This window comes from Sebastes umbrosus, chromosome 2, assembly GCF_015220745.1.
Source record: "Sebastes umbrosus isolate fSebUmb1 chromosome 2, fSebUmb1.pri, whole genome shotgun sequence".
NCBI lineage: Eukaryota > Metazoa > Chordata > Actinopteri > Perciformes > Sebastidae > Sebastes > Sebastes umbrosus.
In genome coordinates this window covers 25,630,335-25,643,801 of record NC_051270.1, presented here as the reverse complement: position 1 = coordinate 25,643,801, position 13,467 = coordinate 25,630,335, and the positions used below count along the sequence as shown (strand labels likewise).

General features: G+C 41.1%; 1 protein-coding gene across 8 annotated transcripts in view; it reads right to left on the bottom strand.

Annotated features, from left to right (window-relative positions):
- plekha7b (pleckstrin homology domain containing, family A member 7b) overlaps nucleotides 1–13,467 on the bottom strand; it is a 101,367-nt gene that overhangs the window by 62,625 nt on the left and 25,275 nt on the right. Inside the window, exon 1 of one of the 8 annotated variants that reach the window (XM_037759685.1) lies at nucleotides 9,192–9,626. The exons of the other annotated variants lie outside the window; for them this stretch is intronic. Coding sequence (XP_037615613.1) covers nucleotides 9,192–9,265 — 74 coding nt within the window. The 5' untranslated portion in view covers nucleotides 9,266–9,626. Of the gene's footprint in view, nucleotides 1–9,191; nucleotides 9,627–13,467 lie in introns of those variants that run through there. 8 annotated transcript variants of the gene reach the window in all.

Below are 13,467 nucleotides of genomic sequence, written 5' to 3'. Positions count from 1 at the left end.
TGCAGGACAGGAGGGGATGTGAAGTGCGGGGGAATGTTAAAGCTGAAAATGTCAGGCAGGAGATAGACGGAGGGCTTGAAAACTGCATGTCCCAGACAGGAAAGACCAGTGAGACCACAAAGAGACCAAGGGACGTTACTGCAAAACAAAACCTTATGTGGGATGTAAAACACTGGCAGAGAATATCTCTTTCACAGGCAACAACATCACCAAATATCTAAAAACAGTCAGTTTCATTACTAATAAAATGCACCAATGAAGACCATTAATGTAGTATGAAATGGTGGTTACTGATTGAACTTTTATTAACATCCCCAAGAAAGAGACTAAAGTAGTAATTCATTTGAATTTGACCGACTCACCCTTGAATCCCTCCAGGGGGCTCCACCCATGTGTAGGAGGCTTAACTAGCAAAATGATCATCGCACTGTCAGCAGAATAAAAATTAAGGTTCAACGAAGAAAGAATCAGACAAGATAAAGAGACTTTGGGTCCTCTCTCCTGCCACTTAGGAACCAAATACATAATTCCTCCAAAGTCGGAGACATCCTGTGATATTAGAAGGAAATATGAGGTTTGTTCCCCATCTTCTATCTAATTTCAACCAAATACAACACACACACCACAGCATCCAAGAGCAGCAGAGCACTATAACGGATCGAGTCTGCCCATCAACTGGAAAAGCAAAGATCAAGCCAACAAAGGCAGACTTTGTTGTGCTCTGATGCTTGCCGTCACATGGTGTACAAAGGTAAAGAATGAAAATAAGTGTTACATGATGTCATGTTCAAGTTCAAGAGGCAAAAAACAAACAATTACAAAGTAATACTTGAAATTGGGACGCCACTTTTACGTTTACTTTAGTTGTTATAGAGAGCAACTGCAGAATTTGTCATCGTCTCTCTATGTCTTAAAAGAACAATGTGTAGCACAGCTAGCATTTAAAATGGGTAATCTGAATTCAAAACATTGGAGCTGTGGCCCGTCTGCTCCTCTGATGTGACTGATAGCAGTTAGCGCAAATTTTCGCAATTTGAGGGTTACCTTCTAGACACGACTGCATTAGCCTCTAGCCACCAGCAGTAGTCAGAATCACTTCACCGGATGTGTGTCTCAAATACTCGCTGCCTTGATAACCCAGCTGCACACGGACCACAGAGAGATGTGCCGAGGCTTTTCAGGTCGGGTAGAATCTAACGTTAACTAATGTCTCTGTTGATCCAGTTGCTTGCTTCCATGGCTGCAGAAGGCTGCGTTTGCATGCCAGTTTGTTTCATATATATGGCAACGGGGTGTTTAAATGGGCCGTGGACGGGATCACAGCGGCCCAAAACAAAAACAGACGTTCCGGACCGTAATGGAAATTTCAAAAGGAGAACATACTGTCTGTAGCATTGTTGTCAAAGAAGCCAGTATTTCAATTCAGCATGTTTCCTTTATCTCTGATGACATATCATGGTCATTTTATGATTCAATACAGTAAATATATTACATATTGGTCCTTTAAATGGTAGGCGTGATGATAAATACATAGTGTAAAGTATCCTCAAAGAGGATAGAGCAAAGGTTAAAAAATCTAGCTCCAATGACCTTGTCAAAATATCTAAAAAGCAGAGATCTGTCAATAAGCAGCCTAGATTGCAGTAAATGCATCTGAAATGTAGAAGCAGCATGTAAGTGGAAATACTTTATACCTAAAAGAAGAAAAATAAGATTTGTTATGAAAATGTTAACATTTGCACCATTTTTATTTTAGAAATGTTGTCATCAATGTCGTCAATGTCGTCAATGTGCATCAACTAGTTTAAACGGTGGCATTTACAAATGAAACTGGTGATCAAGAATAGCTGTTCTTATCGATGCAGTAGTGAAGTACAGCAATCTTAACCATTCTCCATCCCCCTAGATGTCCCCATCACGACCATCTCTGTTTACAATGGAGGAAGATTATTCAATATTCACACACATACACGTGCACACGTGCGTTTACAGAGCAGACAGCTCATCCTATCCGATTAAATATGTTTCTCAACTATTTCTCTGATGCGTGCCAAAAGCAAAATCAGAAGAGGAGAGGAGACAGGATAGGAGACAGGAGAGGATTCTGGGAAAACAGGCTCTGTATTTTACTTACATGTAACTGCATTTATCATTTGATATTCATACAAAGAACACTGTCAGAACTGCCACAGCATCCTCCCTGTGATAAAACCCATTCTGCATGGAGATGGTGGATCGCCGCACAGAGCCTCTAAGCCATCTTCCTATAGGTGCATGTGTACATCCATGTGAAGTGCCTACTTATGCAGCTGTTTAGGTCTTTAAGATAATTTATGGTGAGGCAGCTACTCCTGAATTCTGCAGCAATCCTGCAGCACAGATGTCAGTCGGAGATGACAGCTTTGTCTGTAGAATAACACAATCAATCACCCTCAGCAACCATAAAAAGTAAAAAAAAAAAAAAGGAATCTAAGTATGCCGGGTTGCAAAACAAAAGTGAAGAAAGTTATAGTCAGCTTTTCGTTCTGCTAAAAGACCTCCTAGTCACTAGTTAGAAGAGCTTTTACAAAAGAACAGACCAAGATAAAGGCCCTCACTCTATCTAAGGTCTAAGCATTGTGCAGCAAAACAGCTGCAGTACTGTTTAACAGACCAAACCGTGAGCATCTATACCTCGCCACGTGCACCTTCCAAATGCAGTCCTGTCGGTCACAAACAGATACAATGCATAGAGCAGGCGTACCAAAAAAAAGATGGCCTACCTGCAGGTTCTCAATGCAAGCCCCATGCAGCAGCCCTCATCATTTGCTAGACTAACTCCAAGCATTTTTCTTCGTCTTCAAGCTCAAAACGTCTGTCAGCTCCCGGTGGTACCAAATGAATGATCCACAGCGTGACTCCGTCCGATTCAGCCAAAGTTAGGCAATCTGTCATACTACGTACACACTCCCCTGAGCGCACGCAGAGAGGCGCACGCACACACACAGACACAAATTGCATATGTTCATGATCAGATTATCCGTTTGATCTCTAAACCCCGTAATCCCGCAACATCAAAAATAAATCAAACATCAGAGGAGCATGGCAAAAAATAGGCAGAGACGGCTACTCTAAATATGTTTGTACAAGACTACATCAGATTAAAGAGACAGAAAGTCCAGTTCACCTTTTGCTGTTATTAACACAAAAATCCAGGGACTTACACAAAAATGAAATGACTAATAAGATTGATTGTTTTCATGAGGACGGCAGCTTTCTTTTATAGTGCTCTCATAAAGCCTATAATTACAATGTCCTGATTATGGGAAAAAAAATTTTTTATTTTTTTTTAAATGTTGCTGTGCACGTTGCCTATATGGATGGAATAAATTATAGATCTGTTGGAGATTTTAATTTTGATGTGGTGTCATGTTGATATGGCACACTGATGAACAAGAAAACGTAAAAATGGCACTTCATAACAAAAAGATTGCCGACCCCTGCTGTAATGGAGCTGGTGTCCACCCTGTGAAATAATGGAAATAGCAGGTAGGTAGCTAGCTAGATAGGTAGAAGAAGAGGTGATAGAGGAGAGGTAGATAGCTTTGATGACATCCCACTTGGGTGTAATGGCAAAAGGGGGTGTAAAGGCTGGAGGTAAACTATCTAATGAGGGCCAGCACACAGGTGAACATGGCAGCGCAGCTTATTCTGTGGATCAATATTTGCAATTTCTGCAAATCAATAACATGCTCCTGGGAGACACCTCTTTTAAGAGCTGGATGTCAGAGTAATTAAGCTCAATACCTCAAGCACAACTGTTCTCATCTATCTCTTCTTTAAATATAATGACATTTATATTAGTATATAATAAATGAATATAATAATAAATATGATACGTTCAACCCAAGGCCTGGAAGTATGTTAAGATACAGTGTCTTCATGCTGTTTTACCATACGCTCTCTATAATGTAGAGAAACAAAGCAGGACAGGCGTAGTTGAATTGCATTGTGTCCTTACGGATTACATTATGTGAACCAGGGTAATCCCTGTTTTCTGATACCGTTTCATGAAAGCCATGTCACTTGCCAGTGCCTTTGTCCAAAAACAGAGGGGCAGATAAACAGCCACTGGATCCTCTAACAATCGGATTGAGCTAACCCTCATGCTGTGAAACACGTCTAAACCCCTTACACAATCATGTCAGAGGCATTATTATGTCATCCAAACTCTAAATACCCTCCTTCTACCCCCAACGCTTGTCCGCCACACACACAAGCAGGCACACTAGGGCTGCTTGATTACGGCAAAAATCATAATCATGATTATTTTGGTCAATATTGAGATCACAAACACGATTACTCATTGACTTTGGGAACATCATGCATTTAGAAAGACAATAGCCTAGTAGTAGCCTAATATTTAAAGTTAAATGCATCAATCTGGTGCACTTTGAGAGCAAAATGAAGAGGCTAGATCTATGAAGAACTTTGTGCTCTAGTAAACAACCGAGTACATGGCTGACCCGTGTTCGGTCAGTCTGTGAACTTGTGGCTAAATTGTTACAAAAATAGTCAGCGGTCATGTCTTTAATGTTAAATCTAGCGGTACATGTCCACCAGGTCCCGGAGGACGCTAGTGGACGCGCTGCTCCACTCAACTGGCCATTCAAGCCGTGACGTACCCTATCATGGAATGCACCTGATGGAAACAGGAAACAAAAAGGCGGCCTGCTCATAAATTTTCAGTTATTCCGTCTAAACAATCCACCAAAATCTATTTCTGAAAACATTTTAAGTGAGAAATTGGCTATGCCACGGCTGAGTCTTGTTTCATTTTAGAACTAGATCGCCTAGTTTGACAGCTTGGTCAAAGTTTCGTGAGCCGGACGTGTCGCACTGCACGGGCTCATTGCATAAAGGACTGTTCTCCGCCTTTTCATTTTGAAGGAGCAACGGCCAATGAGGGAACTCCAATACTCGGCCGACCAATCCTGTAACTTCATCACTCAGTTAGTCATTGACAGACTTTTGCGTGTATAGGGCTGTCCCTCTGGGGTCCAGCCAAAAAGTCACACCAACAAAGCATAGTAAACGACACATTTACACGTGTCACGTGTTTGCCGACATTGCCGCACTGAGGACAGTCCACCCCGGTTGACAGTCGCACCGGGTAGAAGGGAGCTCCGTCCCTCCTCGCAGGTAGAGAGGGCACAGCGAGCACAAGAGCGTCATTGCAAAATGGAATGGCGGCACAATAATCGTTTTATGTTGATTATCTTGTTTTCAGAATCGTTGGAAGCCGAAAACGTAATCGAAAATGAAATTTGATTAACTGCACAATCCTAAAGTGCACACACACACAAACATGAAAAAACAAAGATGTGTTTTAACATCGGGAAGCTTTAGTCAGCAGGATGACTGTGGAGGAATGTATCAAATTATCCCAGTGCTGAAAAATGCTCTGTAAAGCATACTGGGAGACAATACTAGACAAATCTATTGTTCAGACCTTTGATTACATTACATTACTCTTTGGGGTTTGGAACAATGGTAAATGATAAAGTCATCATATCTAAGCAAAAATACAGGAGGTACTGTATGGGAAGAAATCTGATTAGTCTGGTAAATTCTGCTGCAGAGAATCTTTGCCCTGAGGGTGTCCAGGCTTGTATAGCGCAGTACACTTTACTGCAGCAGACCTGTCTTTTCACTAAACAGTGTTTGCTTCAGTGTGTGCACTATATCTATAACAGGAAAACAAAGACATTTCTGACTTCTCATCATTGGCGAATACCCTTCTTCTCTCACTATCCCTCTTTGCAGGACATGTTTGACTGTGTGTGCGATATCTATTGTCTGCTGTGAGCTAACTGTGTCCAGACTGGCTCCAGGCCTGGAGGGACGTCTCTCCTGCAGTTCTCATTACAGAATCTGAGCAGACACACGCCGCAGAGCAAAAGCAGCCACTGAACACACTCCCACTGGGGAGTTACATTACAGTGATACACCGGGTTAAGACAACACAGCTACTCCATGACTGCAATGCTCAGTGGCAATGAATGAACAACACGCAGGCACCGCACACAAAGGCCCCAGTCGACGCAACATCTACTAGGATGCAAACGGATTTTTTTTAGTGTCAATGTCTTGTTGTATTATGCAGAACAATAACAGTGTCTTCACATCTGTTCTGCATAAACATGCTGTAAACAAAGCTATCAAAGCACTGCAGGTTTCTCTCACGATCTGATCCCTCTAAACTGTCTATTTATTCTCTGGTATTCCCAGATTTAGATCACAAGAGCGCCATTTTTCTAATACAGAAGTGACATAAAATACCTGACATCAAATACGGGGTTATTTTAACATAATACACAGTGTTACAAAAATTATAAAAACTGATTTAATAATTTGGTTTTGGCCCATCTGTCCCTCTTGATTGCTAAAGCCCTATCACGTTATCATTTTATCAAGGAAATTAAACAGATGGATTAAATGAATTAGGTGAGGTTCCACTTGGCTGGCAGAGGGTGACTGAATTTAGAGGCTATTTTTAGAAATCTCTGCATCCTGAGAGTGTGGGGAGAGCTTGTAAGGACTTAGGAGACTTATTAAGTCAGGCATCAGCGGAGGAAGGTAGGCCACATCTGGTGCACAGCTCTCAAACTACAGACTGGAGATTTTAACCACAACAGTCCCATCCCTAGAATTGCTATCCCACTCACAGAGGCTGATCACAATCTGGGGAATTTAAAAGGTCACGGTCTTAATACACAGAGAATGTACTCCCTTTTCAAATGCCTCACCCTCCTGTTAGGTATCATCATTATGTCTATTCTTAGAAGGATTAAGTCTCCCTGGAAATGTGCAGAATGGTTGTGTTTAAGGGGAGGTCATCCCTCTATCCAGGGGTATTCTGTCCCCTGCACCAATTATAGGTGTGTCATTTTTCAGACTGAAGTGGTCCAGCTATTCAAAGCCGCACTTTAACAAAAATATGACCTCTATATCAGAGCTAAGCATATAAACGAAGCGCAGTGGCCACGTTTCACCCCGTGGCCGAGGGATGAAAGGCGAAGAATGAGCTGGGCTGGGTGTGACTGGGCTGTACTCAACATTACTGGAACTGACTGATCTTATCCAACGCCCTGAGTAGAACCAGACTAAGCTAGAGCCGACCATTGCATAATCCATTAAAAACAGACCACCACACAAGACTGGACAGACCCACAAGAGGCTTGTTGACGTTAGTTTAACAAGAGCTAGGTTATAAATGTAGCTATATATCCTGCAATGAAAATAATATTGAATCCAATCTTCTATTATCTGAACCTCATGCTGTAGGTGAAATTTTGCGGTCTGGTGTTTACGGCCCACTGCCTCTGTGGCTGAGAGAGCACAGCAGGAGGGCTGGCCGATTAGGGAGCACATGCAGGAATGATAAATAGGCTAAGTAACCTTATTCGCTGCGGCTGACATCAAGACCCTGACAGAATGATAATAAGCTTGATATCTTGTGCATGGATCTATGGCATCATTTCCATGTTGCATTCAAAGAGACAGAATTAACAGCTTAAAAACTGTAGGTTGCCACTTAATATACACGGAAATCTGACCATATTTGTGCTAGTAAATCCCTGACAGTGACTTTCAAACCATGTTAATGTATACCATGCCATATACAGAGAGGTCACGGTGGTGCTGCTTCAAGGAACAGTATATAACATTTAGGGGGATGAATTGGCAGAAATGGAATATATATTATTAATAAGTATGTTTTCTTTAGTGTATAATCACCTGAAAACAAGAGTCTTTGTGTTTACGTTACCTTAGAATAAGCCGTTTATATCTATATAGGTAGCCAACACGTTCTCACTCCCAACTCGTCAAATACCGCCACTTGGTCAGTGCCCCTCGCCACTTTTGGACGGGCCAGGGACGGGGCGTCAATATAAGCTTGTTACATGCATAGTGTCCTTTGAAAATAAACTTCTGTTTTAACAGAAAGTTAGGTTTAGGCAACAGAACCACTTAGTTAGGGTTAGGAAACGGTCGTGGTTGACGATACTAAACGACTCACGTGACTCACAGGACTGAAGATAATAACGACTCACGGGACTAACGGGACTCGACTGACGATAAAGACGAGTCACGTGACTAAAGACTGACGTGATTACAACGTTACAAACGGGTCTCCTGGTTGAAAGTCCTGCAACTTCCACTGTACTTTCACTTGATATTCTCAAAGCTAAACTAACTCTGTCTTCTGCTCCACTAGCTCACTTGTTCGCTGACACACATTAGCCACCACTCACTCTCTGGCTTCACCACTCACTTCTCTCATACACACACAGGCTCTGCTATTCACCATTTGACCAACGCTGTTCTTACAACAACTCTAGATAGGGCCATTCACGTTTTAACGTCGGCCACTGTAGTTCTTCTACACGCTTGGCACACAGGAGAGTTTTTAATGTGCAACCTAACCGCGAGATGCCGCAGGATGTTACACACTGTACCTTTAAGTCAACGATGCAAATAATATACACTTCAGGCAAAAAGAGAGCAAAATAGTCAGCAGATGTGACATTGCATGTCTGTGTCTGTATATATATATATATATATGTGTGGATCTGTCTGTGTGTGGGCTAGGCCCTAATAGCAGCTGTGCTAAGGAATGAGAAGAAAACCCATGTAAACATGTACATTCCTTTGGGAAGTGTATCTCTGGCTCACTGAGAGGTGGGGAGGACTGCATCAAACCTCCACTTCAGTCTAAACCGTAGGGACATTAACCATGTATATGGAAGAGCATCATAATCAGCCTGAGAGATCACAGTTCTGCTGACATCAACACGGCGGTCAGTGACCTGCAATCATGAGGCACTGCAGTGAGCATCTCTCTTGCTTTTCATTCATGGAGAGACTGCACCATTAGTACACATTGATATCCGCACTCCCCGAAGGCAATCCAAAGATTTGTTAAAGCAAAACAGCCAGCTGCCTCCTCTGCCACAAAAAAACGGACGATACACAGAACACTGTTCAGCATGCGCGTGAATCTTCCTGCCTGCACATATACTTTGTACAAACACTTAACGGCATGCACTTTATCTCCTGCAGCTGCTGGAGAGCTTTTAGCAGACACACCTCCTGAGTCGCTACGTAGCGATACAATCCCCACATATGTGGCGGGCTGGGATACACACCTGTGAGTCGCACGATACACTGGCTGCCTCTTGTAAGGGACGTGGGAGGTTGACTGTCCTGGTTGGCCCAACATGTTAGCTGCAGGTCTGTGATTTGCTGTGCTGTGCTGTGCTGTGCTCTGCTCTCCTCAGTGGTGCCTGTGTCTGTGTGTGTGTACTCCTCTCAGCTGGTAGTGCTGCCGTTGCTGACGTCTTCTGTTGTGCACCGTAGCGTCGATTCATTCAAAACATCCTCTTTCCCGCTTCTCCATGTGTTGGGCTGCTGAGGTGGAGCTAAAAATACACGTAATCACTGGACTGTCCCCTGTCTCCCAGGGCATTAGGCTTGTGATGGGTATTATTAAAGCCAGCCAAGCTCACAATACATCATGTAAGAGGCCCCAGAGCACCAAGTAAAACCACAGGTACAAAGCATTAGCCATAATCATATTCTCTTCTCTCACATTCCTTCCCTGTAGTGGTACTCTCTCTCTCTCGCTCTCTCTCTCTCTCTCTCTCCTCACCTCTCCTCTGCTCTCTTCTAATATATGCGTTCCTCAGCGGAGCTCTAACGTCAGAGCACTGGACGCCCTCTCTGCTCCATTCCCTCCGCAGTCATGCAGGCAATACACAGCATGCACAGGGAGCAAGAAGAGAGGAATGAGGGGGGAGAATTACAGTATTGGAGTAGGGAAAAAAAGAGAAAGAGATGAGGAAGTGATTGAGTGAAAGTGTGTTGTAACTTTAACGTTACACATTACGTTATGATAGATAATTGCATAAAGTATATACAACGTGCTGATCTTTGCAGTTAGTATGCAAGAAATGTTTTTATGGTATAATTTTGTACCATAATGTTGTAATGGGGCGGCTGTGGCTCAGAGGGTAGAGCAGGTTGTCCACCAATCGGAAGGTCGGTGGTTCGATCCCCGGCTGCTCCGGGTCACACGTCGATGTGTCCTTGAGCAAGACACTTAACCCCAAAATTGCTCCCGGAGGCATAGCCATCGGTGTGTGAATGAGTATTTAGATTAAATCCTGATGGGCAAAGTCGGCACCTTAGTAGCCTCTGCCATCAGTGTATGAATGGGTGAATACTGACATGTAGTGTAAAGCGCTTTGAGTGGTCGGAAGACTAGAAAAGCGCTATATAAGTCCAAGTCCATTTACCATTTACCATAAGAACATTGCCTCCATGCAGGCTGTTCTCAAACACAGTTCGTAGCTATAACTGCAAAAAAAAAGCACTGTAATTCGTATATATCGCACAATATCAATTTGTATGTAATCCACGTAATTGTACACCAGGAATTATAAAGAGCAAAAAATGCCACATAGAGAGGAGGTTGGAGGGGTCAACCAGAAGTCAACGTTGATTTATTTGTCACGTAACTTCCGTACTTAAGTTATGCAACTTTTGGAGTTATTTTAACCGATCTTTTCCTAAACCTAACTGAGTAATGTTGTTGCCTAAACCTAACCAAGTTGTTTCCTGTGAAGATGGAAGTTTATTTTGAAAAGACTGTATCCATGTAATGAGTGGATATCGTGATGTGTTGCTGGACATTCGTAGGAAACGCAAAGAAAATTAAGGAATAACTTTTCGTTAGATATCATATGAACAGTTGTATGAGGATACGTTGCCCCATGAGTGTCAATATAGAACATCAACAGTGTCCAACAACGACAACAACATCTCAACTCAATAATTAGTTATTTTATTGTGCAGGATGACCGACAACAGCTTAAATTAGGGCTGGGCGATAATTCAATATGATATCTTATCGTCTTTTAATGGAATCATGTCGTGATGAAATCATATATCGAGATGTCGTGATATAAAATTACATTGTCTAAATTGTAATAACAAACAAAAATGTATCTGATCTGATGTGAAATATTTAATATTTTTCACTATAATTTCACTTAAAACTGTTTTGTTCATTTTGCAGTAAAGTTCTTAATTACATGAGAAAATACTCAGTATTTTTCATTTGTCAAATATTTATAAAATATCAAATATTTATAATAAATGCCCAAATATTTTCACCCAGGAGTATACAAAAATAGGCTTTACCATGTGGTTATTTCATGCACAGTAGACTATTTCTTGAATTACCAGAAAACATGCTATATCATGATATACATTGTTATCGAGATTACCTATATCATGATAGAAGGCCATATTGCCCAGCCCTAGCTTAAACAGGAAATACTGTAACAGCAGCCAGATCAGATGAAGGAGGGAGAGTGTGAGCTGGGGGAGATATAATCCACAACATGAGAAATGGAAGTGAAGACTGGGCTATGACCTAACAGCTGGAGAGACTGATGACTATGCCACGCTACAAACGCCTTCTATCAGCTAATAGAGGTGAAAAATGTTTTCTGCTCAAGCTAAGGACTCAGGAAGTCACCTCACAGATTAAACTGACAGCACCTGCACACATACATACACACACATACATGCAGGTAGTGCGTCCAGCTGCTGTTGGCCTTATCCCCGGAGTTTCATCCTCTGCTGTTCTCTCTCATCCATCTACACTCTCCTTCACATCTCGTTAGCATACCCCCGGAGTCGAAGGCACTCACACTGCAAGTAAAGACCTCTTCAACGCTGTGGAGATGATACCAGTGTGCTACATCTCTGGGACTAACCACCACCAATGGTCATTTGAATTGTCCATCACAGTAATCCATTTCACTGCATGGAAAAACTACAACATGCACACAATTCAAATGTAAAACAGCCATACACACTGGCAAACAACTGACCAGCCAGAGAGCAGAATGGATCCAAAGTGTCTGCAGTAACAAAGGATGCACATACTGTAGTAACTCATTTACTAATGAAATATGGGTTTAAAAGAAAAACAAATGCTTGTAATTATATTGATAAAATGACCGAAAGGGGAATGTTTTGCAATACTAAAAGAATGATCCAAGCATGAAAGTGATATAAATAATAACCAACACCCACCCTCAGGCAGTGGTGGGAAGTAACAAAGTACATTTATTCAAGTACTGTACATAAGTGACTTGCACTTTGCTTGAGCATTTCAATCCTATGCTTCCGTATACTTCTACACATTTCAGAGATAACTATTTTACTTTTTTACCCCACCATATTTATTGGACAGATATACTGTAGTTACCTTGCAGATTTAGGTTTTACATACAAAATGTGATCACTTTATAAAGTATTATGCACTGTTAAATTAGCCAGCAATATACACAGAAGTCTAACAGTAATGCAGTAATAATCAAATAACATGTATATAATAATATAACACTGAGAGGGAGGAGGTCTCTGCCACACAAGGAGTACTTACACGATTGATACTTCAAGAACATGTTGCTGTTAATACTTACATACTTTTACTTATATAGTATATTTGAATGACTTTGACTTTAGTTAAGTAAAACGTCTTTCTACTTCTTACTCCACTGCCCAGAGCAAATAGCATAACCCTCAATAAACTGCATAACCACAACAGAAATGAACAAATATCTTGAATAGAAAGTGACTGAAATATAGAAATGTGCTTTTTACCCATCTATCACAAAGCAATGACACATTTCAATACATATAATAAAAGGGAATAAAACATTTCATTTTAATTGTATTTATTATACCTATATATATACCTATATATAGATATAAAAATATATATATACAGTATATATATATATATATATATATATATTTTTTTTTTTACTGTTTACTTCTATATCTTTAGATTTTACTTACATTTTTATAATATCTTGTTTGTTTATTTTTTTAACTGATGCCTCTTTTTGTTTGTACTATCCCCTTTGCTGTTATAATACTGCAAATTTCCCCGCTGTGGGATTAATGAAGGACTATTTTATCTCTCTTATCTTAGTTAAACATTTACAATGGATTTTTAAAAATAGTTTTTAAAAGATGAAACTGAACTGGCTAGCCTTCCATTGTACCGTAAGATAGGCCATTCTTATTTTTTTTCCAAGGAAACAATGTCTGACGTCCCAACAAATATTCAATGGATTCTTCCTCCTTGTCTTACTGTATTCAGCAGCATACTCCCAGTATGTCTCTCATAGCTACAGAGTCCTCTCAATCGCTATATTGCTACTCACCGGTTAGTGTTCAGATATGGAAAGCCGTAAGTCCAATTCAAAAATCTCAAACGTCCAAATCTGTCCTGATCCTGAAGACGACCAATAGGGAGTGTACCTTTCTATTCTCTTAACTGAGCCTGTTTTAACTGTGTGTGCACAACGCTAGGTGGGTGTGCTATAACGGGCACAAAGA